Source organism: Papio anubis, chromosome 11 (assembly GCF_008728515.1).
Source record: "Papio anubis isolate 15944 chromosome 11, Panubis1.0, whole genome shotgun sequence".
NCBI lineage: Eukaryota > Metazoa > Chordata > Mammalia > Primates > Cercopithecidae > Papio > Papio anubis.
The window spans coordinates 82,060,728-82,088,390 of NC_044986.1; the positions used below are offsets into that span (position 1 = coordinate 82,060,728).

General features: G+C 40.9%; 1 protein-coding gene across 2 annotated transcripts in view; it reads right to left on the bottom strand.

Annotated features, from left to right (window-relative positions):
• Nucleotides 1-27,663, bottom strand: part of GRID1 (glutamate ionotropic receptor delta type subunit 1) — a 784,539-nt gene that overhangs the window by 137,875 nt on the left and 619,001 nt on the right. For both annotated transcript variants that reach the window (XM_003903675.5, XM_021943982.2), the window contains exons 9-12: nt 11,275-11,376; nt 9,630-9,827; nt 6,076-6,400; nt 4,729-4,867 (exon numbers count right to left, since the gene is read on the bottom strand). In XM_003903675.5, coding sequence (XP_003903724.5) covers nt 4,729-4,867; nt 6,076-6,400; nt 9,630-9,827; nt 11,275-11,376 — 764 coding nt within the window. The remainder of the gene's footprint in view (nt 1-4,728; nt 4,868-6,075; nt 6,401-9,629; nt 9,828-11,274; nt 11,377-27,663) is intronic.

A 27,663-nucleotide genomic window follows, 5' to 3' on the forward strand; every position in this document is an offset into this window, starting at 1 on the left:
TCTGCACTGCCCTAGCAGAGATTCTCCATGAGGGCCTCACCCCTGAAGCAAACTTTTGCCTGGGCATCCAGGCATTTCTACGCATCTTCTGAAATCTAGGCAAAGGTTCTCAAACCTCAATTCTTGACTCCTTGACTTCCACATAGGGACTCCACACCCCAGTAGGGACTCCAATCCCACATTTCCCTTCCACACTGCCCTAGCAGAGGTTCTCCATGAGGGCCTTGCCCCTGCAGCAAACTTTTGCCTGGGCATCCAGGCATTCTATACATCTTCTGAAATCTAGGCAGAGGTTCCCAAACCTCAATTCTTTGCTTCTGTGTACCTGCAGGCTCAACACCACGTGAAAGCTGCCAAGGCTTGGGGCTTCCACCCTCTGAAGTCACAGCCCAAGCTCTATGTTGGCCCCTTTCAGCCATGGCTGGAGCATCTGGGACACGGCACCAAGTCCCTAGGCAGCACACAGCACAGGGACCCTGGGCCCAGACCATGACACCATATTTTGCTACTAGGCCTCTGGGCCTGTGATGGGAGGGGCTGACATGGCCTGGAGACATTTTCCCCATGGTCTTGGGGATTAACATTAGGCTCCTTGTTACTTGTGCAAATTTCTGCAGCTGGCTTGAATTTCTCCTCCAAAAATGGGTGTTTCTTTTCTACTGCTTTGTCAGGCTGCAAATTTTCTGAACTTTTATGCTGTTTCCCTTTTAAAATGGAATTCTTTTAACAGCACCCAAGTCACCTTTTGAATGCTTTGCTGCTTAGAAATTTCTTCCACCAGATACCCAAAATCATCTCTCTCAAGTTCAAAGTTTCACAAATCTCTAGCGCAGGGGAGAAATGCCACTACTCTTTGCTAAAACATAACAAGAGTCACCTTTGCTCCAGTTCTCAATAAGTTCCTCATCTCCATCTGAGACCACCTCAACCTGGACCTTATTGTTCATATCACTATCAGCATTTTTGTCAAAGCCATTCAACAGGTCTCTAGGAGGTTCCAAACTTTCTCACATTTTCCTGTCTTCTTTTGAGCCCTCCAAATTGTTCCAACCTCTGCCTGTTACCCAATTCCAAAGTAACTTCTATATTTGTGGGTACCTTTTCAGCAATGCCCCACTTCCAGTACCAATTTACTGTATTAGTTTGTTTTCACACTGCTGATAAAGACATATCCAAAACTGGGAACAACAACAAAAAAAAGTTTTAATTGGACTTACAGTTTCACATGGATAGGGAAGCCTCAGAATTATGGTGGGAGGTGAAAGGCTCTTCTTACATGGTTGTGGTAAGAGAAAACGAGGAAGAAGCAAAAGCAGAAACCCCTGATAAGCCCACATTAAATCTTGTGAGACTTATTCATTGTCATGAGAATAGCATGGGAAAGACCGGCCCCTATGATTCAATTACCTCTCCCTGGGTCCCTCCCACAACATGTGGAATTCTGGGAAATACAATTCAGGTTGAGATTTGGGTGGGGGCACAGCCAAATCATATCAGTATCCATAGACTGAAAAAAAAGACCTCAGCCTCTACCTCAAAGTTCATACAGAAATTCACTCAAAATTGATTGTCGAATGAAATGTAAAATGTAAAAATATAAAAATGTGAGGAATTTTAAAACAGGAGAAAATCCTAAGGCTCTCTGGATAGACAAAGACAACATCAAAAAGAATGATCCATGAAAGAATAAATTTCTAAATTTGACCTCATAAAAATTAAAACCTTTTCTCAGTGAAAGACCCTGTTAACGTCAAAACATCATGTTGTATGCTGTAAATTTTTATTTGTCAGTAATACCTCAATAAAGAAAAAAATAAGTAAACTTAGCAAAAGATCAACATAATACTAAATGGCTACTTGCTTTATCAATTTTTTGAGGAAAATATTTAGTTGACTAACTACTGAGCTGGGTTCAAACTCAATCCACTATTAGATTCACTGATACTTCATTATTTATTAATTATTAAATAGGAAAATTTTAATTAATTGTGTTATATGGTTAATTTTTCAATTAGTCCATTTTCTCTGAATACAATTCTGAAATCCTTTAGCTGATAATTTTGAAAATAACAAAAAATACAAATGTGAAAAAATTTATATGTATAGATGTAAGTCCAAGAATGGCTAAAATAATCCTAACAAAGAAGATTAAAATGGAAGGAATCACTCTGCCCTATAATAAGGCTTATGCTATAGCTACTGTAATCACAATAGTATGGTGTTGGCAAAGGGACAACCATATATAACAATGGAACAGAATAGACAATTTAGATAACATACAAATATGCCCAACTGTTTTCTCACAAAATACAAAAGCAATTCCATGGAGGAAGGATAGCCTTTTCAACAAATAGTATTAAAGCTATTGGACATCCATAGACCAAAACAGACAGACAAGACAAAACAAAACAAAACAAAAAATGCTCTCAACCTAAACCTCAAACTGTATAAAATTATCTCAAAATTGATTGTGGACTGAACTGTAAAATGCAAACATTTTCAGTAAAAAATAAAAGTAGAAAATCTTCAGGGTCTCAGGCTAGGAAAAGACTTGACAGCAAAAGCATGATTCGTGAAGCAAATAATTTTCTAAATTGAACCTCATCAAAACTAAAACGTTTTCATGGTGAAAAGACAAGAGTTTGAAAAGACAAGCTATAGAGTGGCAGCAAATATTTGCTGACCGCCTATCTGACAAAGAACTAGTATGTAAAATATATAAAGAACTTTCAAAACTCAAAAGTAATAAGCAATCCATTTAGAAAAGTTAAAAACAGATATTTTATGGAAGGGGATATATACATAGCAAATAAGCACATAAAAAGGTGTGCAGCATCATTAGTCATTAAGGAAGTGCAAAATAAAACCACAATGAGGTATGACTCCACACCCATCAGAATGGTAAAATGAAAAATAATGGCAATACCAAATGTCAGGAAAGATGCAGAGAAACTGGATTATTCTTACATCACTGGCAGAAATATGAAATGGTACAGACACTCTGGAAAGCAGTTTGATACCTTCTTACAATACCCAACATGAACTTGCCATATGATCCATCAATTGCACTCTGGGGTGTTTATCACATGTAAATGAAAACTCATGTTCACGCAAAAACCTGCACACAAATGTTCATGGCAGCTTTTTTCATAATTGCCAAGAATTTGAAACATCCCAGATGTCCTCCAATGGGGGAATGGTTAGACAAACTGTGGTATATGTGATATTACTCTTATGTGGTATATGTGATATAATCAAAGCGGTGAACTACTAATATGCACGAAAACGTGGATGAATCTCTAAGGAATTATGTTGAGTGAAAAAGCCAAAGCCAAAAGGCATTATTCCATTTATATCACATACTGAAATGACAAAATTTTAGAGATGGAGCACAATTAATGATTGCCAGAGTTGGGGACAGAGTGGCAGGGGAAGAAATGTGAAAAAAGTTGGGTGGTTGTAAAACATAAAGGATCCTTGTGGTGATAGATCTGTTCAGTATCTTTAACGTGGTGCAGATATACAAGTTTATAAGTGATAAAATAGTATAGATCCGAATGCAGACATACATATAGACAGACACACAGAGAGATGAGTATAAGAGGGGAAATGTGAATAAAATCAGTCAACCGCATCAATGTCAGTACCCTGGTTTTGATATAATATTAGACTTTTGCAAAATGTTACCACTGAGAAGACTGGGTAAAGGATCCTAGGAAACCTCTCTGCAATTTTTCTTACGACTACATGTGAATCTATAATTATCTCAATAAAAACGTCAATTTAATAAAGATATTAGACAATATCATACTGAATCTTGAATCCTAGTCAAGGAGTTTGAACTCTTTTCAATAGCTAGTTGAGACCCATAGAGGCTGGTTGAGTATAGATGACTTGATTAAGAGCTATGGATCAAAAGAACCAATATGATGGCAGTGAGTGTGATGAATTAAAGGAGATGTTACTAAAGGCAGTGGCTCAAAAAACCATAGTCAGACATCAAGTTAGAGGTAATATTGAAACCAATATTGTACCCAATGAAGTGTACAACAGATCCATGCCTATGGCCACTTCAGCAACCACACATCCAAACCAAATGCACTTTGTCCATGTTCTTTTTTTTATAATTTGCGCTATATTTGGGAATCTGATCATAAAATAAAGTCACTTCCAAGATTTCTTTTGCTATATTGAGCTCATTCTTTTATGCCATAATCTTAATATTTTGTAAAAATGAAGACATATTTTTAGTTTTTGGTTTCAATAATTTTATAATCATATAAATGTGCATGAAATATGTTTTCCAGTTATTGTGGTAATTGGCATTTTTGAAAAAATCATTTTAAGGTGTTTGAAGATTGAAAAAAACATATTAGACTTCTGGTTTAAATTAATTTTAACTAAATATTTGTAAAATTTTGATTAAATAAGTTTGTAATCAATGTTTAAATGTCTGAGGAAATGTAATTTGTTAATTGATTTCTTAGCTTTGTAGCCAGCATTAAATTTGCAGGAAATATTATTTAATGAATTTATACATTTATGTAATTTTGCCTGAGATAAAATACAACAAGAGTGAAGCTCTTCTCCACGCACTAAAGATTCCAGGAGACCATCAGATTGCAGATCAGGGCTCTCTCCATCATACCACACTGCCCTGGAAAGGTTTACATCCTCTTTAAAGCCTCTCTGAGCTGCTGGCTCCAGATCAAGGAGGAATAGGCTTACCTTATGGGGTTGTCCATCCTGGACACTGTGAGGAAGGCAGCAAGGTTGGCTGTGTAAGAGGAGCACACAATGAGCGTGAAGAGCCACCAGCTGCCCATCACGATGCGCATGGCCACGGAGTTCACGGAAGATTCACCACCTGCAGGAGGCAGACAAAGTGGATTGGCCAGTGGCTTCTGGTCTCCCTCTCATCCCCAGGGAGGTGCTCTGCCCTGCAGTCAGGCACACAGGCTATCACTGGTGATGGGCTGGGAACCAGGGAGGTGACTGCCAGCTGGCTCTGGGCATCTGTGCCAATTCTGGGATAAGATCCTAAAACCATGGATCTTGGACAGGGGCAGAGGACCACAAAATATGGAAAAGTTAGGATTGGGCTTCTAGTGGTGTGGAGTTCATCAAAACACCAAGGGTGGGGGTCTGAATATGAAAATCTTTCAGTTAGGAGATTCTACCTCACAGTGGTAAGAACTTCTAGGGCTGCAGCCTTATGTAAGATCCCTTTCCAATTTCAAATTCATATATAGCAGACTCGGGAATTCTGTAAATATAGAAATACCTCCTACGTGGAGGGCTCCCTGGCTTTTCTTTTAAACTTCAGAAATGGGATGTCCCATATCACTTTTATTAGTATTCAGCCCTCTCTAGATGGCTTTTCTTCCCCCAGAATTTTCAGAAATCATGGCATGAGACTTTTAGTTAGAAGTTTAGCCTCTTTGAGGCCAATTATTTCTCCCTGGTCTCTAAAGTGTTAGGAGAAGAGAGCTTCTCACTGCTTATCTCCTTACATAACCTCACAAAGCATTTGCCATGGTGCGAACAGGACCAACACTCACATTAGAAACTTTGCAATTTGTTGCTCCAGTCACAATGGCACAATCCTATAACTCACTACTGGATAGAAGTGCCATTCAGACCCCTCAGAGGTAGGAGAATTTGTACCTCAAGAATGGCTGGAGTACTGCTTATATGATTGCAACACAATTGGGATTTTTTTTTCCCATTAAGTCATCAAATTTAAGCAAGATTCACAGTTTCATCGACAACCTCATGTGCATAGCAATCACTTTAATGTAGGAGGGGAGAAAAGTGCAAAGCAGAACTCCAAAGTTAATTTTATCTAAAGTGGAGAATCAGGAATTGAAGTTGAGTTCCTTATTGTTGTTTCATTTAATTTATCTCTGATATTATTCAGGGAAGTTGGGTGCAACATGATATTTGTACTGTCCTAGAGATTAAGTAAAATTGCATTTGAAATGACTTTGGTAAAATGCACCTGAGAACTTTGCCAATGGATAAGTTCTTCCAAGCCCCTAGAGCTATTCAAGGATCAGGGAACCAGAAAGGTACCTTGCTGTACGAAGGCTCCATAGACAATCCAGATGGCACTGTGCAGAGTAGCAGAAGCTGATGGCCTGGGCTGGGCAGCACTCTGAGCCCTCACAGCCTGTATCCTGTTCAACACAAATATCAGCACACCAACCACGGGGATGGCTGCTGCAATGCAGGCCCACACAGCAAAATCGAATGGAGCAAAGAGGGAGAAGATGCTGATTTTCTCCTCAGGTTTCTTGATTAGAATTCCCACTGAATAGTCCATGTACCGCTTGCTGAAGTCCACAACGCTCTCCCTTTCTGGGGTGATGGTGATGGCAGAGATGGCCAAGTCTGCTCTCTGAAAGGCAAAGCCATCTCATCAGACGGCAGTCCTCAGCTTACTGTTGGGTTCTGCCCTGGGTCAAGGTCCACCTTCTGCCCTTTGAACTGCTCTTTTCAGAGGAATGGATTTGAGAGCTGGCGCCCTGAGAGTCTGAATATTGTAAGGAAAATCCAACACTAAGTTGTCTGTTACTATTTCCTTCACCTTACAAGTTTCTCTCTTCTAAAAACTTCAGGAAACGGTTTCTACAGAAAAGAGCCGAGTAAAGCATCTTCATTTCTCTATGAATTACAGTTTATCTTCACTTTCTTGTTGTTTTCCTACCAAACTTTAGCTATCTTCTTTTTATTTTCCCTGTGTTTCCCTCTACCCTTCACCAAGAAGGCCCTTCTATCTTCTTCTAAGCCTGTCTGCATCCTCCCTACATGTTAAGACCAGAGGCACACTCCATTTCTTCATCACACCCCTCAGACTCTATTATCCCACATTGATCTCTCTCTTTTCTAAAACACTTCAGAAGTTATATGGTGAGTTCTACAACTATGTTAGACTTCATTAACATATTAGCCACTGAGTGTTTTATAGGTAGACTTTATGCCAGAGAGTAAAATACTGAAAGAATAAAGGGATCATCTACTTACTTCTATCTTCCCCCACCCTTAATTCATGGCTTGCAGACCCACAGGTTGATTCTTCCATGATAAAGCCATGGTGTGAAGAATCTCTATGGACGTTCCCTACTGTGACCTCAAAATTATCTCCCAAGATGTTTGCCTTCCAAAATGGGCTCCCATTTCAAAAACAGACAGAAACCCCATTAAGATGGATCCAGACTGTGAGGATGAAGCTGCCAAGTTTGGGGCAATTACAAGCTTCATGTCTGGATGGGTGGGTGCCAGGTGACAATGGGGCCTAGAGTCCTCCTTTAGTCACAAGAGCACTGAAAGGCAGTCATCATAATGATCTGGGCTCTTGGCCCTCCAAGTGGGAGGCATCAGCAGAACTGGTTTCTTTTAGAATGACCAATAGTGACAACTGATTCAACCTCCATGCTCAAGTTGGGGAAACACATGTGGAAGGATTTTTTTAAGGTTTAATACGTGGGCTAGGGACAGATATACTCATGTCCTAAACTGAAATCTAATACTGTACCTTGAGTAAAGACAAAATATGGAGGTGACCCTATCAACACCCTCCTCTTACACTTGTCACACTGGCACCTCTGGTTCTTGCCTCTCTTCTAAAAATCCCAATGTCCGGGGACTATTTTTAGGATTAGGAAGGTTTGGAGCATATTTAAGGGCTTAAAAAGAAATTTAGTGGAGCAGGATAGGCTTATAACACAGAATGAAGGTAAACTAATTTATGAAGCAAAGTTTGAAGGAGGCACAAAGGAATCAACTCATGACACAGGTGGAGGGGTTGTCCTGTGACAGTGGGAGAGACTGACAGGGGACAGGGGACACTCCCCTCTGTGGGAGATGGCAGATGCCTGCAGATGTAAATTTCATAGGCATTAGAAGTACAATTTTATGCCCCAAAGTCTCAGTTTATTTCCCCAATATAGAAGTGCAATCATTTTTTTTTTTAGTTGGGAAGGATAGAAGATTCTTAGGTAGCTCAAGAAGAAAGGTAAACTTTTTAAACAGTCTCTGAGAGACATAGCCAAGGAGCCCAACAGAGGACAAGTTAAAAGATTCTGGCAGTACTGAAGGGCCCAGCTGATTCTGGAGACCACACAGGGTTTCTACAGCAATCTGGACAGATTTGTAATTTCCTTCTCTAATTGAATGCAGCAACCTAGATTTCAGAGTGAAGAGGATAGATAATAGAATCCATTCAGGCTTAGGGTGCAAGAAAAAAGTCGAGAACAGAGGGAGTCACAAGGGATGAAGGGAGGAGGGATTTATCTGGCCACCCATGGAGGATGCAGTATCAGAAAGGCACAGAAGCTGCAGAGAAAGATGGACCTCAAATACACACACTACGTGGAAAGAACCAGACACAAAAGACCACATCTTGTATGATTCAAAAGACCACATCTTGTATGACACAAAAGACCACATCTTGTATACAAAATGTTCACTGAAGCAACTCTCTAAGATACAAAGTAGATTAATGGTTGCCTAGGGCTGGGGGTGGGAGTGGCATTAACTATAAGTAGGTATGAAAGATCTCAATGGGGTGACAGAAGTATTCTAAAACTAGATTATAATGAAGGTTGCACAACCCAGTACCTTTACTAAAAATCATTGAGTTGTATATCTAAAATGGGTAAATTTTATAGTATGTGAAGTTATCATAGTAAAGCTGTTTCTTAAAAAGATTAATAGAAATCAGAGGAATGACAGGCCTAGTGTCTGCCTTTACATATTTAAAAAGCAAAGGGCCTTTGCTGTCAGAGTAAAGGTTCAAAAGAGGCAGAAGGACAACTTGTTGTGGTCATGCAGTGGGCTAGTGATGGTGACATGTAAGATGCTAACAAGATGCATGGGGGTGAACAATGGAGTGGAGCAAAGCAAAGCTCCCTGGAGGTGAGGATGTCAAAGTACTGGGAGTCCAGAGTTGTCTACAGGGATGTCAGAAGTTGTCAGAATGGTGGCAGGAGGAATAATGGAGATGGAGGACTTGAGTCAGATGCCATCATGATCAATGATCATGGGGAAACGACCCAAGGTCATGAGATGACAAGAAGGGGGACATGGTAAGTTGGCCTCATGCCATGAGTTTCAATGAGGATGCAGTTTCTACGGGAGGGAAGAAGAGTACGATTTAAATGAGTATGAGGACCTGCGGGATGCCACACCATCCACACATAGCAATGTAGACACACACATGTGTATGCATATCCTAGCTGTGGTCTATGAGGGATAGGAGAATAAGCACTCACAAGTACCCCTGGTGGGAACTAGGTTTCTGCTTCCCACCAGGGAAGGTTCCCTGTAGGGTGTGGGGTGGTTCCCTGAAGGGTGTGCTACAGAGTAGGTACAGTGGATGATAGACTTCAAATGAATGACAGAAGTGGGCAGGGAGGTAACACAGAGTGTCAGGGATGAGGAGATACAAGAGCAGAAATGGATGTAGCAGGGGATTTGAGGACAAAAGAGCCTTTGTGTGTGGAGAATGGTAACTGTGGTCTGTTTAGCTGGTCCCAAGGTTTCCACGGTGCAACTGGTCAAGTTTAGATATTACCCCAGAGGAAGACTAGGGTGCCCCTCCCCCTGAATCTGCTGTGGGGACCTACCTTGCTGATGAGCTCCCCGATCATCCCGTTCCAGGAGGTGTTATGGAGCTGGTGACCATACCTGCCATCAGGGGCTTGATAAATCTCATATTTGAAGCCCAGAGCCTTGGCCAGTGCATCCAGGACATCTATGGAGAACCCTTTGTAGCGCTTGGGCTGTCCTAGGATGTTCTCAGCCACCATCACGAAAGGCTCTTCCTGAGGACAACAGAATGAAGGTTCTCCAATTAAATAACAGGTTCATTAACACATATCTCGAGTGTATTGTTAGAGAGAAAGATCTGATTAGAACATTTGCAGTTCCCCAATTTAGGACTGGAGGCTCAACTTACTCGCCCTTTTCTAAAAGCCGTGTATGGACACTCAAGGAAGAGTGTACAGGATGATCACTCCAATCAGTAGGTCCATACAGAGGAGTGGAGATTCATTTGTCCTATGTTGTTATCCCGGGCTCTGCTCCAACCCCTACTTCCCTGAATAATATGGTTTGTTTTCCTTCCTCCATTTGTAACATCCATGCAGAGTTAGGACCATGTCCTTAGAATATGCCAAAATTATACGAGGCCCACATAAGAAACATGAAACTTCTCATCCAGGATAATAAGTGGTGATAAAGTTCTGTGACATTAGGTTGAGAGAAAAAGCATTATGTCTACTAGCAATACTAGAAAGTGGATATGGATTAACTGGCCAAGGCCAGACCAGAAGCCAAAGGGTAAGATAGAATTCAAACCCAGAGTTCCGAGTTCAAAGCCATGCCACGCTCACACCTGCACATGTTGTGCTATGCCACAAGTGAGCGAGGTGGTCGTCTGAAAAATGCCTCAGCGCTCACCACCATTCCCCTTCCTTCTTGTGTGAAACTGAACAAGGGGCCTTTGGCAAACAGTTCCAGGGAGTATAGCTCATTAATTTAGTGGTGTTGGGAAACAGGGTGTAAAGCTTGTTTGTGGTGTGCAAACAGGGAATGCACAAATACTGCTGCCAAAGATTTCTGAGCCAAGGGAATGCTAGTGTCTGCTGGGACAGAAGGGACATTTGGGCATGTGTGACCCAGTCAATAAGAGGCAAATCTATAACGTCTCCTGCAGTTTTTATAAAAATGTGAAAAAAGCAATTGAAAGGAAGATGCTTTTAAGGTCTCTTACAAATGCAAAAGTCTATGATTCCACGATACTCATGCAGAAAAGTTGCAACTACCAAATGGTCTTCATTCTGAACTTGTGTCACATGAGCCCATCAGTAGTGTTGGGTGCTAGGAGAATGTCCTCCTCCAGCATCTATCTTGGGGTTCTGGCTACCAGAACAGCTCTCCTAAGGACCAGTAGTGGGTCAAGATCCAGTTTACATCCAAGAACAAGGGGAGCAGCTGGGCCCCCTCTGGTCCTCAGAGGAGGCTGTGGATGAGAAGTCCTTTTCTAGAGCAGCTCAGGGACTTCCTATGGAAAGCACAGAGGTCCTGGGGCAGAAACATCAATCTCGCTCTTCCTTTCATTATTCACACAATTAGTTAAATGAAAGGCCTTATGAAAGCTCATAACACTCCTCAAGATTCTCTTCTCCCAAAACCCAGCATGAAACAGAAAGCAGCCTCTGATTCAACAGCCTGGATGGTATAGCTCCCAGAATGTCCCCATGATCCTACCAAGACAGTCACCACTTTGAGAGTCAATCCTTGGAGGCGGCTGCCCATGGGCCTCTCTTGCAAGCTGCCATTCAAGCCCTTCTCTGAGTCCCACGTCGCCAACTGTGAAGGAAAAATAAAGATTATGAGGGATGGAACTGACATCTATGCACACCTTAGGACCTCAGCTCCTACACTGGGAGCCTGAATTAGGCAAGTAGGATAACAGCAGTCCCCTAGAGTTCCCAGAGACCCAGAGCCATTTTAAAACCCTAAAGAGAATAGACATATGGTAAACAGAGTTACATGTCCTCCTTCAGCTCACCTGGATCTCTAGAGCTCAGCACAGCCCTAAAATGAAACCAACTGGTGAGAACTTGTCTCTAAAACAAATGTTTATGTCCAGTTTTATTCTGTTCACCCACAGAGGCCATGTCACTGTGATGCCTGCAAAATACCCTCTTTGTTTAATTATTCCTTTGGCTTGCCCAGGCCACAAGGCCCTTGAGTTCAGCCATTGCTCCCTCCATAGGTAGGATGAGGCTCAGCAGTAAAGCAAGTAGTAAACGCTCAAGTGCACAGCTTGCCTTGCACCCTGGTGCCTATGGCAAGCAGGGTCAAGAGCTTCCTGCCTGTTTTCACTGTGGTGTCAGCTGCTTCATTTTCCTTGATAGGCAAGTAGAGGCTAATGGCAGGGTAAATGTGCTCTGAATCTGCTACATTCTCCTAAGCCTGCAGAGTGTATCCAATAGCCAGATGCATCTCTTACAGTCACCCTAAGGTGGTCACGTAGAACCTACCTTGGCTCAGAAACAATGAGGAGACACCGTTGTTCATGAGACTGCTTCCCCTCCCTGCATCCTTGCAGGGTCTATACAATGACAAAACTTTTGTCTGGGAAATGATTCTCAACTATTAATGGGGAAGACATAACAAAATGCAGATACCCAGCTCCATCTCAAGTCAACTAAATCAGGATCTCAGGGCCTGAGCATAGGAAGTTAATGCCTCCCGAGTGCTCCTGATATTGCAGCCAAGGTTGAAAACCCCTGCTCTTCTAGGTCACTGGCCCTCCAACTTGGATGCATATTAGTATCTCTTCTGGGGGGCTTTATAATAAAATGTACTGAAAGTTGGGTCCTACCCCCAGAGACCCTTATGTAATTGGTCTGTAATGTACTAGAGATGAATATTTTAGCTCCCCAGGTGATTCTAATGCACAGCCAGAATTGTGAACCACTGTTGTTGATTAAAGCCATGATGCTCAAACTATGATATCCACACAAATCGCCCAGGGATTTTCTATGCACTTTCTGATTCTGGTGCCTGAGATTATTCATGTCTAACAAGCTCCCAGGTGATGCTGCTGCTGCTGCTGCTAATCCATGGACCACCATTTAAATAGCAGGGGGCTAAAGGGTCAAACTGCCACAGGCAGTATATACTGTTGTCAGGGAAAAATCCATAAGATCCCCTAGTTAACCTGAAGAGAAGAAGAACCCCAGTGGAAAAGTGCTACTGGGAGCCCTAAAGGAACCACCAACTGTTCCACTTAAGAATGCTTCTACTCTCTCAGCATTTCCCATCGTTCTGACATCTGCAGCAGGGTCTGCACACTGAGCCCTGACTATAAGGCCATAGAACCTGAGGGGCCATTCCTCCTGAAAGAGACAACAACTCTGAGATATAAAGTAAAACCACCAGAATAAGAGATGGAGTTCTAGAGTCAGTTTAACAGAAACCTGGAATTTCCTGTTGTCACCTTGGACATGATGCCCAACAAGACCCACTCCATCCTAAATAATAGGATGCCTTGGTGTGATGAATAAATAAATTAGTAAAAAACATGGCCATGTACCCTGAAGAACCACCCACCACCACCACTAATTAATTTGGGGGCATTGAGATAAAGAACAAGTGAAGATCTACCCCAAATTCTGCTTAAAGACCTTGAAGATACCAATATACCACACTTTGGGTAATGATATAGTTTTTTAAAAAAAAAAAAGCAAAAATCATGGCTATTTCTCCATTGGATCTTAAGAAATAGGCTGGGAGCTGTGGCTTATGCCTGCAATCCCAGCACTTTGGGAGGCCAAGGCGGGTGGATCACTTGAGTCCAGGAATTCAAAATCCGTCTGGGCAATATGGTGAAATACTGCCTTTATAAAAAATAAAAATAAATTAGCCAGGTGTGGTGGCATACACCTGTAGTCCCAGCTACTTGGGAGGTTGAGGTGGGAGGTTCAATAGAGACCAGGAGGTCACACCCAGAGAGTCAGACAGGCACAGACCTGCCTGGGCAACAGAGTGAGATCCTGCCAAAGAAAGAAGGGGAAGGGAAGGAAGGAAGGAAGAAGGAAGGAAGGAAGGGAAGGATGAAGGCAAGGAAGGAAGGAGGAAGGAAGGAGGGAAGGAAGGAAAGAAGGAAGGGAAGTAATTGAGAGAAGAAGGAAGGAAGGAAGAGTTGAAATACAGAAAGAAAGAGCGGGGGAGATTGAGAGAGGAGAGGAGAGAGAGAGAGGAGAGGAGAGGAGAGAGAGAGGAGAGGAGAGGAGAGGGGAGAGGAGAGAGGAGAGAGGAGAGAGAGGAGAGGAGAGGAGAGGAAAGGAAAGGAAAAGGAAAGTGAAAAGGAAAGGGAAAGGAAGGAAATTAAAATGAAGATGCAGAATGGATTCTACAGTTGGACAAATGGAGGGAAGAGGACAACGGATAAATGGGACTGGGCATGGATTGCCTTGGAGCCCAATGGACCTACTGCAGGGAGTGGAGGAGGATGGACCAGAATGGACCAGGAATTTAGTGGAATGAAGGTGGTGGTGGAGGTTTTGGACTATCCTAATGGTTTGGTAAGTCATAACAGAAGCCATCTTGTCCTAATGATGATGCAACCATTCCAGACACTCCATACTCTATCTTGCACCAGGACCCTTTTGCCTAACATCTGCTGCCAAACCTTCCTGGCACAGTGAAGGGGCATCTTAATTCTCTACTGTCTTGGCTTGAGTGAGAGTTTGGAATGGGGCTCTGTGCATCTTGATCAAGAAGGCCTTCTCTGTCTTTCTACTGGGATTGTAATCAGATATTAGAATGGAGGATGGAGGCAGGAAGAAACAGTTGGGATGAAGCCCTGAACATCATTCTCTACTTCTGGCCCACTGCTTGGCTCTAGGAGGCACCACCTCAGTCCCCCTAGATCTTTGCAACAGCTTTCTCATTGGTTTCATTACTCTCAATCTCTCTCTCTTACAGCTCATCCTTCAATAGGCAAGTGGGTACCCTTACAACAAATAAACTCAAATATGAACTATATTAATTAAACTATTCTAATGAATTCCTTTTTCCTACAGAATAAATCCTAAGACTTTTAAACTTGGCCTAAAAGAAAAGGAAAAGCCTTCCCCATCCAGAGCCAATCCTGACTCTCAACCTCATTATGTAGTTACAGTATACTACAATCCCCAAAACTCCTCCTCCTTTCTCAGGCATACCACATTCCCTCCTGATATTTGTATCTGGTTTCCTTCTGCCTGGAAGGCCCTTTCTCTTCTTCTGGGTCTGGTAAACTCTTACTTGTTTGTTGAAATGAGATTTCACTTTAGAATAGTTTTAGATTTACAGAAAAGTCGTAGATGCTGTGCAGAGAATGTCAATAGATTGATACCCAGTTTTTCCCATTGTTAAGATATAACATTAGAATGACACATTTATCACAACTAATGAATGTTCAGCCTAATATCCATGATTTATGCAAATCTGCAATAGAAATGGAATAGAAGGATCTCCAGTTCCTTCTACTCTTGGCCTAAGTCAGTGAGTCAGCTGTGGCATTGGGCTTTCTTGCCATGTTCTCTGGGGTCAAAACCCTGTCTTCATAAGCTGTCTAGAGCCTCAGGCTCCTGGGCTGGACCTGGCCTTTCTCATTCCCATCTCAGGGTCTCCAACCCTGCCTCGAATTCCAGGCTCTCCTCTCCAACATTAACTTCTGTAACTGAGGAAGAAGACAGGAACTTGGAGGTGTGAACTTAGCAGACGTTCATGAGTCAGTAGACCTATGTTCTAGTTGTTGTCATCACTTATGTGAGTGACCTCAGACAGCACTTGACAGCACAGTCCTTGAAACATAGAAAGAGTCAACAAATATTTTTTCAATAAAAATTGAAAGTACACTTTACTGAGATTCCATCATTTTCTTTTCTTTTTTTTAGACAGGATCTCACTCTGTTGTCCAGGATGGAATGCAGTGGTATGATCATGGCTCACTGCATCCTCTGCCTTCTGGGCTCAAGTGATCCTCCCACCTCAGCCTTCCAAGTAGCTGGGACTACAGGAGTGCACCACTACATCCTGCAAATTTTTCTGTATTTTTTGTAGAGATGAAGTTGTGCCATGTTGCCCAGGCTGGTCTCAAACTTCTGGGCTCAAGAGATCCACTGACCTCAGCCTCCCAAAATGTTGGGATTACAGGCATGAGCCACTGTGCCCAGCCGATTCTATTTTCTTATCTATGAAATGGGAAATAAAAATCTTCCTTGCCTACCAAATTGAGGGGCTGTTCAAAGAAGAAAATAACTTTGAAATAGTCTATTATAAAATAGCTTAATTAAAAATCACAAAGTAAAGAACCAGGATATAAGACTGTATACAATATGGCCTCAATTATGTTTTTTTTTAAAGCAGTGGTAAAAATGGGAGAAGATACATTAAAATGTGATACGTGGATATATGTGTTACACATAGGTGATGGAATTATAAGTAATCATTACTACCTTCTTTATCCTCTTCCTGATTTTAACAGGATTTTCACTAATAGGAAGTAAAATAAGCTTTTGATAAAAATAACTAGCATAGATGATTGAGCAATATCCTATCACATGCACTTGTACGACTGAAAACTGCATGATGGGGGAGCAACTGGAGTCAAATTACCTGTCAATATGTCAAGGCCAATCTGAGAATCAGAACCCAATAAATCAGTGCTTTGGCTCTAAGGAATTTTGGTCTAGGGGTGCCTCATCATGAAGGGGCATATGGCTAGTTTGACCAGCACAGCTTCTCATATTCTAGGATCTCTCCAAGACAGTGGGAGCTCTGTAAACTGTTGGGTTGGGAGATAGGAAGTGCCCACAGCTGAGGCCCAGATCCGTGAAGACAAGCAATCCAAGTAATCTTTCTCCACTGAGAAAGAGGAGCAGCTCCAAATCATTTTAGTTAATATTCAGACAACCTTAATACAAGAAGGCCATGTAAATTAAAATGGAATTTCATGAAGGAAAAACAATTCTTCCAAGCCTATTATCATGCTTATCTCTTCATCTACAAGTGGTTAGGACTTAAAAAGTATTTTTGTTTTGTATTGTTTTGCTTTAATACAGACTTCTCTTTCTCCCTAGCCTTTAGGCATCCTGTACCCTCGCAAAGCAAGAAAAAAAAATACTTCAAAGCAAAAAATCAAAATTCTGCCTTTCAAACACATCAAAGTGCAACTATGTTCCAGGATTCAGGATCCTTCATATTGAGTAGGAAAGTTTATTATTCCCTCACATCAGACAGAAGCCAAGTGCTCCAAGCTGAGTGAATCTCCCCATTTCCACAAAACTGTGTGCTCTTGCCCAAATCTTAAGACAACAGTGGTAAACCTCCACCATTTCTGGGCAAGGCCATCCATCTGTGATTCAAAATATAAGGCCAGAACATAGAAAAGCACGGTTCACATGAAATAATCCAGTGGAATATTTTTAAGTAAATGAAGGCTTTAAATGGATTACCAGCCCTGTAGTCAACCAAGATCAGAAGAGACTTGCATCCCACCCCCATCCTGAGGGTGTCTGGCGCTCCCCACTCCGAATGCTCAAGAAAATGTTTCAGTCAATAAAAGCCAAATGAGGCCGATGGACTTGATAAATGGGAAGCCAGAAAAACCTTTTACCCAAAGAAGTCCCGACACTTAGTCATACAGCTCCAGACCATTTCATCTGTACCTAAGTGTGTCTACTCTGACTTCCCCTTGTATTTTGCAGACAGAATTTTGTTTACAGGATCGATGAATTTATGGCCACGGACACCCACTTTTGACAGCTGACCTGTCGAGATCAGTGCCTGAAAAACTAATTTCCAGCACTATTAAACAAAACAAGTACTGCTGCTATTTGATAAGACAGCTACGGTTTTCATTCATTGCTGAGATCTGCTCTACCCAAACCAGAAATGTGGATGGAGCCAGAGGTTGCAGCACAATCATCACTTGAAAGGAGATATATGGCCTCAAAATCTGATTATGACAAACAACTGTGCAAGAGATCAGCCAATTGGAGAATATATTTCACAAATCACTGGTCTCAGGAAAATATATTTCCCAAGTCAACGGGGCTGTTCTTCAAGTTAGTGTTTCTGAGTTGTAAGATGTGGGGATTTGGGACTTTGTGGCCCTGTCCTTAATAAATGCAGGGTTATTAACCCCAAATGGGACAGGTGTCCTTTGGAAGATTGGGCTTCTGTGTTTACTTGTATTGGAAAGCATATGTTATCAAAGTGTGTCTTCAAAGTATCATTCTCTTTTCATGGGGAGGGAGGATAGAAAGAGGTGGCAATCCTGAATCAGCTTGAATTGGACATTCGCCCAGGGACAGAATATAACCAATTTCATATAGAGAGCATTGTATATTCCTGCGAAGGGAAGGACAGAGGAAGGGAGGAAGGAAGGAAGGAGGGAAGGAGGTAGGGAAGGAAGGAAGGAAGGAATATTAATATTGGTAGCCAGGATTCCCGAAGTAAGGTATAACTTGAGAGTTCATTTTGGGAATCCCAGGATATCAGAGCTAATGAACCTGGGCCTTGGAGGGTATGAGTCACAGGTGTTGGCAGTCAGAGCCGAATTAATACACCCACTGAGGAAGGGGCTAGGACCACTCTTGAATATCTCAGGCACGTGAATAGGAAGGAGTGATTATCACTCTCTGAGATGGAGAGAATTGAGAGTATCCATCTCAGTTAGGACCATTTGCACAAGGAATTGAGACTTTGGTGTGAAAGACACACTATCTTAAAAACAAGTCCTAGAAGGACGTGTGTTAAGTGTCCAGAGGACAGAGCTGTAAGAAACTAAAAGAAGAGTGAAATGGACAGGAGGGCTATGATATACAGGGGCTTTTGAAAAACCTTTAGCAAGGATGAGGAAAAGATACTTCCCAGCGGGGCAGGAGAGAAAGGCAATGAAAACTAGCAGGAATGCCTTCTGCACTGGCAAGAGATCACTCGTAGTGAAGGCAAAGGAAATGCTCAAGCTCTAGCTTCCACTACCTTAAAGCCCAGGCCACGAAGGTCTCAGTGGGCTCACACAGGACAAAAGGACCGACCAACTCTAGTAATGCTGTCAATGGAGCCTTTTGTCATATTAAGAGCGAGGATGGAGGCAGGCAGTTCCACTTCTGCTTAAGATATAGAAAGGAGCAAGAGGATTTGGGAACAACAACAACAGTAAAGCCAGATAATCAACTAACCATACATATATATAAAGTTAGCCTATAAGACACTTGCAATCACAAAACCACCCTTTGAACTGAATTTCAAATGGTACGAAACCCCTTTAAGCAGAGACAGGATGCAAGAAGTGTTTCTGCTCTATGGCAGAGCATGGAGCAAAAGCAGGTGGTAGTTATAAAAGTGAGTAAGAAGAAAAAACCCTGGAATTTTAACAATCTTAAAGGTCAAGTGTGGATCTTTAACAGTCAGGATCCCTGGGCCCTAGACTCAAGGGAGGCCACATCTACTCATCAGCCCTTCTCCATCAAACTTCCACTGGATGGAGCAGGAAAAAGAAAAATGTAAACTACCATCCAAAAGTTACAGGAAAAATATCAAACACGTGTGTACCCAATAAAGGATATGTATCAAGTACACATAAAGAAAACTCACAAACAACCCATTTTAAAAAATAGAGAAAGGACTTATTTTTCCAACGAGGAAGACATGTGATAGGCCAATATGCACATGAAAACATACATGCTCCACATCATGAGTCATCAGGGAAATGCAAAGTAAGGTCACAAGGCAGTACACTAAATCTCACTCGAATGGCTAAAATCAAAGACTGATGTTACCAGGTGTCACTGAGAATCTGGCAGGCAAATTCTGCAGCCACATTGGAAGACACTTTGGCAATTTCCTATAAAGTTAACATACAATGTTAAGCCCAGCGATTCCACTCCTAGACATTACATAAGGGAGATGTAAACCATGTCGATACAAAGGTCCACATGTGAATGTTCATAGAAGCTTTATTCATAATAGCCAAAAAATTGAAACTCTCCAAATGTGGATCAGCTGGTGAATAGATAAACAAAGTGTGGGATATTTACACAACAGAGTACTACTCAGCAATAAAAAGCAACAAGCAACTGACACACACAACAACATGGATAAAGCTCAAAAGCCTTACGCCAAGTGAATGAAGCCAGACATAGGAGAACGTGTGATTTACAGTGCTGTTAATATGGCATTCTCGCGAAGGCAATATTACAGGTACTGAAAACAGATCAATATTTGTATGGAGGTGGTAATGGTAGAAGGGTATCAAATGCAAAGAGGAAGGTGGGACATTTGGGGTAACAAAAGTGTTCTATATTTTGAATGGCCTGGTGCCTACGTTACCATATACATTTGTCAGAGCTGATCAAACACTGCATACCTCAAAAGGATAGATTTATTGCACATACTAAATAAACCATGTGGTTTCAAAAGCTTATTTCTTTTTGTGAGATGGTGCACATATAAGCCTAAGCTCAAAGGTAGTTATAAGTAGCTGTTTCTGGCATTGGGTGGAGCAATGGGATTATAGGGAATATTCATCTCTTGCACTCCACAGTCCTATATGGTTAGAATTGTTTTACCAAGAGGAAGCATTGTTTTTATAATCAGAAGAAAAACAATAAAGCAATTTTCATTTTGAAACTGCAGTGCAGTCTAGCTAATGACTGTAATGTTGATTTTGTACCTTTCTTTAATTGTTTCAGGTGTATTGGCTTTTTCTCTCTAAATAAACTGCAAGTTCCAGCAAAGGCATTCTCTATAGTGGGACAAGCCAGGCTGGAATACTGTTTCTTCCACAGATGAGCCTGGGGACCTTTGGCAAAGTATGAACTGGTCATATTTGTTCTCTGGGCTCAAGTGTCTTCATGTGTTCCAAGTTCCATCAGATATTAGTTATTGTTATTAATAATATGATATCTCCTCTTAAGTCTATTATGCTCAGGCCCATACTAACAGATTTGAGATTCTTGTTGGTTTTAATTGATCCGAATTAATCACCCTATGTGCACTATACCTCAGTCTGAAGTCTGACAAGACACTTCTGACAGTCAATTCTATGAGTTCGTACACTGAAAAAAGTAGCAGATGTTTCCCATTACACTCTCTCGAACTATGAACTGGCTCTTCTCTCTGGAACATCCTTCTCTTCCTTTGTCCTCTGCCTCCTACTTAGACTCAAGGTTCCAGATTATGCCTTATATTTGAAGCTCTGCAAAAGGTTTTCTCATTCAGTGCTCATTTATTTCCAGTGGTTGAAATTTCCTGGGCTGGATTTTCTCTTTTGCATGATTTTGTGTTGGAAACTTACTTTAAGACTTCTAGTCATGGTAAAGTATTAGGATAATAAATATTTTCTTTAAAAACTCGCTTGGTATGTCTTTACCACTAGGCCCCTGTGTGTGGTCCGTGGTCCAGGAGCATTGCAGTGTGGCTCCATCCCACATCTACTGAATTAGTTTCTGTATTTTGACAAGATTCCCAGAAGAACATAGGCACAGTAAAGTTAGAGAAGAACAATTTCTATATCATGGTACCATCATTTCTTGCTTGGGACCTTTATGAGCTGCCTTAACTATCCTTCAATTTCTTTCTTATCCACCCCCTATCTAAGCCTCCCTCAACCCAGCAGACAGGTTTCTTTCCTTTTCTTTAAGAAAATTGCTTTATTTCATTCTTCTCAAAATTCTCAAATGGTTTTCAGTTACACTTGGGTCATCGTTTTCATGGTCTGTAAGACTCACCAAGACGTGATCCATGTCTGCCTTTAACCCCATCCACCACACTTTCTACCTCACTCACTACACCCCACCGAAACTGGCCACCTTTCACTTTCTCTCTCAAGCCGAGGTCCTTCCTGATTAGGAACTTTGTGCATATCCTTCATGTTCCCAGTAAATCTTATCTCTGCCATTCACATCTCATGGTTGGCTCTTTCTCATCTGTTGGGTCTTGCCTGATGAGTTTTACTCTTGATAAAGGCCTTCTCAGGTTCACTCTTCCTAAGTATTTTAATATTTTTAAACACAAGACCTTGATATTTTCTTCATACCTCTCAAATATTGAAACTGTGAAAAGCACCCTCCATAATAGGGAGGATGTCTGTTTTGCTCACCATCATACACTAAACATCTGACACACTTTCTGGCACATGTCATGCACTTAACAAATTATTTGTTGAATCAGGAAATAAATTAAAGAACTAGTCCATGGATAGTTCTTTAACTATTCCATAAAGGACCATACAGTAAATATTTTAAGTTTTCTAAGAAAAGCATGACATTCCAGCCAGTTAATGAGGAAGTACCCAGAGGATGATCAATATTATTAGTTTTCCAAACAAGATTTTATTAAGCAAATCAAAATGAAGAAGAGATGATCTCTGCCTTAACAAAAAGTTATGTGGGCCAGGGGCAGTGGCTCACCTGTAATCCCAGCACTTTGGGAGGCTGAGGTGGGTGGATCACCTGGGGTCAGGAGTTCGAGAACAGCCTGGTTAACATGGTGAAACCCTGTCGCTACTAAAAAAAATACAAAAGTTTTCTGGGCCAGATGGTCTCTGTGGTCAGCCACTCCATACATTGAGTAGTGGAGCTGGGTTCCAGTAGACTTTACTTACAAATTAAGCGGCAGGCTGCATTGGGCCCAAGGGCCATAGTTTGTTAATCTCTGAAATGTTGATACCTTTATTATATTGTTCCCTCTGCCTAGAATGTTCTTCCTTCAATTGCACATTTCAAGGCACTACCTTTCTTTCAAGGTTCAATTGTCAGTTTAAAAAAAAACTGTTTAATTGCCCTGTTTTCAGGAAACCCCATTTTATCTCTCCAGCTAGAAGTGACAGATCCTCCTGCATCTTTAATGCATTATGCTTACCCCTTTTCATGGCACTGATCACATTCAGATTTCCCTGACAGTTCCTGCAGCAGATTGTATTTTCTAAAGATGGTTGTGACAATATTCCCCATCCCACATGCTCTTCTGTAATGTGACTTCTCCACCTCCTATCAGGAAGAGAAGTCTAATTACTCTTCCTTTAAATCTGGTCTGAATCTGATGCTCTGTCTTTGGGACTAGGTCAGAAAGGGCCATACAGTGTCTACTTAGTTCTCTTGAGATACTTGCTCTAGGAAAAAGTTTTTCAACCTGACACTGTTGGCATTTGGGGCCAGATAATTATTTGTGGGTTGGTGTGGGGGCTATTCTGTGCATTGTAAGATGTTTAGTTGCATCCTTGACCTCTGCCAAATAGATAGAAGTAGTGCCTCTTTCCCGACTCCCCGGCCCCCAACCAGTGTGACAACCAAAAATATCTCCAGACATTGCCAAAAACCCTTGGAGGATAGAATTGTACACCCACGCCCCCCGTAAACACCACCCATTGAGAACCAATTATCTAGGAGAATCCCGTTTTGCCTGCAAAAAGTACAGCAAACCTGAGACCACCATGCTAGAGAGATCACATGTGGGTCCCATATGTGTCCAGCCTTCCAATCACCTCTGCCAAAGCACTAGACATGTGAGTGAATCCATCTTAGATCCTTAAGAGTGGCACATAAACTAGCTGAGTGTCATTGAGTGACTTTAGTTAACATTAGAAGAATCCCCAAGACAAGCTCTGACCAAATTTCTGACATACAGAATCCATTAGACATTTATAAATTATTATTTTATGAAATTCTAGGTTTTCATGCAGTAAGTAACTTGAAAAGAAGTTAGTCCTGGAAATGCAGTGATACTATAAGAAATATATATAAAATATGTGGAACTGGCTTTGAGGCTGTGTAGAGGAAAGAAGATAGGAGAACCTTAAGGAGACTTTTAGTGGAACCAAAACTCAAGAAAACTACTGTAGGAGTTTAGGGGAAAATATTGGAAGCTGGAAAAAAAAAAAGCTACCTTTGTTATTAGGTTGGTGAGAAAGTAATTATGGTTTTTGTCATTAAAGTAATGGTAAAAGCCACGATTAATTTTTCACCAACCTAATATCTAGTGGAAGAAAATTTTAGAAATTTTTCACATGCAGTAATATGGAAAGTAGAAAATCTACTTAATAAACTGGTGAATCTAACTACTGAGGTGTTCAGGCAGAAATTTGAACAATCCTTTGGTTTCTCTTAATTGCATGTCATAATACATGCATAGGTGCATAGATAGTTCATAGATTAAGAAAAGAAGAGATTCTGTTTTCAATCAGAATTTAAAGAAAGTATATAGAAGAGAGAAGCCAAGATTTGTTGGATTCAAAAATAAAACATTTTTTATTCTCAGTCTTTTCTAGCAGAAAATTCCAAAATAAGAGAGGTTCTCAACGCAAAGATCAACTCCTGAAGACTAGCCAGAAAATGTGGACCCATGAAATGAAGGGTATAACTGTAAACCCTTTCTTAAGACTTCATACATATTTAAAATGCTGCCTTGAAGACTTCTCAGAAAGACAAAAGACTTTCTATAATCTTAAAGGTGTATCTCGCAGACCTTCTCTGTTAGACTACAGAAATTCTAAAAATCACTAGCAGCCTGTTTGGGAATTCAAGCTAAAGAAGAGACTGTCAAAAATATTTGCAAGTGTGGCTTTTATCTAATGTGGTCAACAACCAATAAACTTAATTTTAAAACCCACACAATTTTTAAAGTAAGTGTAGTGTGAAAAGCATGACCAGGTTAGACTAAATGGGTCAGAGACAACACAGAATGAGAGAGACATTTAGATCCCTGAACTATGGGAAGGAAATCAGCTGCAAAAAGAATCTACATTTTTTTAATGGAAAACTAAGGATGATTTGGGAAGAATCAAGAGCTCAAAGGTAGAGTGAAGAAACAGAGAAGCAGTAACAAGTTTTAATTGAGGCGTTAACGACATGAGCCCAGCTGGATATGAAAATTGCTATCGACCAGTTATCACTATGTGCTTTCCAACTTCTCCATCCTTACAAATGGTAATCCTTATTGCAGTTATCCTATGACTGCCTTACTTTCATATCTTGAGTGCAAGGGAGTTATATAATTTGTCTCTTTAGATTTAGGTATTCAGGTTGAAAACTATACTTGGGAAGATGTACCTAAGAATCTGTACTCAAAGAGCTTCATCTGTACCTCAACCTGACTTAGATAATGAGATCCTAGACTTCGAGTCAATGCCCTAGATGGTATGAGTCTTTGAGGTTCTTTAGAGAGGGAGTTGAGAGTATTTTTTTCATTTGAGAGGGGTGTGGATCATTATAGCCATCAGAAGCAGGACAGCAGGTTGCACCTTCCAAGTTTAGCAATAACATCATCCTATGCTCTTCTAGAATGTGACCTTGTCACTTCCACATCTTCATACAAAGCCTAACCTCACCCCTCTCCCTTCAATATTGATTGGTTTTATTTGTAATTTCTAAATTGTTGTGGAAGTAACATTTTGTGACTTCTGAGTCTACATTCTAGATGGCCTTCAATTTCCACTTACGACCCTTGCACTGGGGCAAGTCAGCCACCATATAAGAGATTCAACAGCTTGAGATCACCATGCTGAAGAGGCTACAAGTAGATGTCCCGGAAGATAGTTCTAGATGATCTCAGTCTTTTCGTAACTCCCACCAAGGTACCAAGTATGCAAGTGAAGCTCTCTTGAACCCCCGAGTCCAGCTAAGTGACCTCAGTTGAAATCACCCATCCAATCCTGCATAATATATGACATATAATAAAATAAAACACAATGAATATTACATAAAATAATATAATAAATTATTGCTGTCTTAAGCTGTTAAATGTTGGGGTCATTTGTTAATGCATCAGTAGTAACAGTTTTTCATACATTTGCCTTTATGCTCATCTTAAGAGCCTAGGCTGGTTTAGTCCTCTCTGTATTCCCACAGCATCTAAAATGCTGCCTCCCATACAGTAGGTGAACTTGTTTACATTCTACAAAGTATTGTCACACATAATATCTCATTTGAGTGTCACCAACACATTGTGAGTTAAGTAAAACAGAAATTTTTATCTTCAATTTTGCTGGTGGAGAGACCTGAGGCTCAGAACAGTTAGGTGATTTGTGTCAATTAAATAATCCAGAGAGCCTGTAAACTCAGAACTTCTGAATCAAAGCCCATGGGATTTTCCTCACAAAATGCTCCCTATGCACATAGTAGTGTCTGCATAGGCATTTCCTTATTTAATGGAGGAAGAAATAAAGGAAAGGTGAGCAAGAGAGAAGAAGGAATGACAGAGAAAAATGTTCCAAAGGCAGTTAACTTCCACAGTGATGAAATCTCATCTGGACTGGGACTGCTGACGAAGCCCAGAAACTTGACACAATCCTGAGGTCAGCATTTTGGAGGCTTCCTTCCCCTTACATCTTATTTGACATTCTGGGAGCCAGATCATTGCACGGGCACAACCTAGAAACCTCATAAGCTTCAGGCCTCCTTCCTCCTGCCCCTTCCTCTTAGCCCCATACTATAGAGGTTTCTCCAGCTGCACAGAAGGAAAATGACTCTCATTCATCCCCAGCACCAGAGTCAAAGAATTATTCTTACCCAGAAAATGGATATAAGCATAACAATAATAAAGCCTATACCAGAAAGTGATTAGTCTATATAACCTGGGAGTGATATTAGGCAATAAGAACCAAGAGATAGAGATTTTGAAAGCAATTTCTGTTATGGGATACCAGAAGTCTTGAGGCCAGATGATCTAGCTACCAAGACAGTGTAGGGGGTCAAAGGTGGGTCTTCCTATATCTAATTTTATCTTTCATAGTCCATAATCAGAAAGTGAATAGTACTTGCTTTCAGTATCAGTAAGTCTTCTTTAGTTTATACATGTAACTCAGATATTAAGATAACCAAAAAATCACCTTTCTTTCTACAACAGTGAAAAGAGAAAATGATCAGTACATTACTTTGTAAGATTGGAGGGGATTCTGCTTCTGATGAGCTTGAAGGCTGTGTTCAGGGAAATGAGTCATAGGAGTGAGGTGCACCTGCCCACCATGACTGTGTACATCTCAAGGCGGCAGCCAAGAGTGTCTGCCTCTACGTGGCCTGCAAAGACCCTGGGCTCAGACATTCAAACATTCAATAAGAACATCTGCAACTGAACTGAAAGAAATGGAACAGAATGGAGTATAACATTCACATAATTCCACACTGATTGAGAAACAGTACAGTATGGTGTAAAGTGCTTCCACTAAAAAACCTGTGGATCAAGGGTGAGATTGCCCAAGAAATATCACGTGACCTTAGTCAATTCATGTGACTATCCTATGTTTCACTGTCATCTCCTGAAAACCAGGAGCAGAAATTCTTAATATCTAACCTCTTCACCAGTGAAATCATATGCGTAAAAGAGGGTTGAGAGCTATAAAACTGATAAAAAATTGATATCGTATTAGCAATATTAAAATAATTATTATCTTTGACTGAATGAATTTGGGCAGACTTCAGTTTGAATCCTACCTCAATCACATACTAATTATGGCTTTAAGGAAGCTAATTAATCCTTTTTAGCCTCAAGTTTTGTTTCCTTAAATTAGAACACATATTAACTTTGATAGCAGGTCCTGGTGAATTTCTATATTCATCAATGCTCTAATCACTTGGAAATTTATATTTCTACATCAGGTTTCTTCCCTGGCCTCCAGACTGAAATGACCAGGCTCCAGCTTGACATCTCTACTTGAATACCTAATAGACAACTCAGAGTCAAAAATTTCAAATACATAACCTTCCATCCAAAAACTCCTCAAACACATCACATACTAATCTTTTATTTTCCAAATATTTCTCATCTCAGTTACAAACACCATTATCTACCTCATTACTTAAGCCAAAGATTTCAAAGTCATCCTTGATTTCACCTTGCACACAAAAGCCATCTGCTAGCCATGTTTACTCTACTTCAGAACTCTATTCGGAAACTGCACCATATCTATTACTACCTCCCAAATCCCAGCCACGATATTCATTTGGATCACTGAAACTGCTTTGTAACAGATATCCCTATTTTTACTTGGGCCTCCAGGTGACAGGCAGTTACTATTCATCAAATATCGATATGTTCTTCTAAATTTCTCAGCTTCATTCCAGTGAGTTTGGGGCCATGTGCCTGAGTTCTAACAAG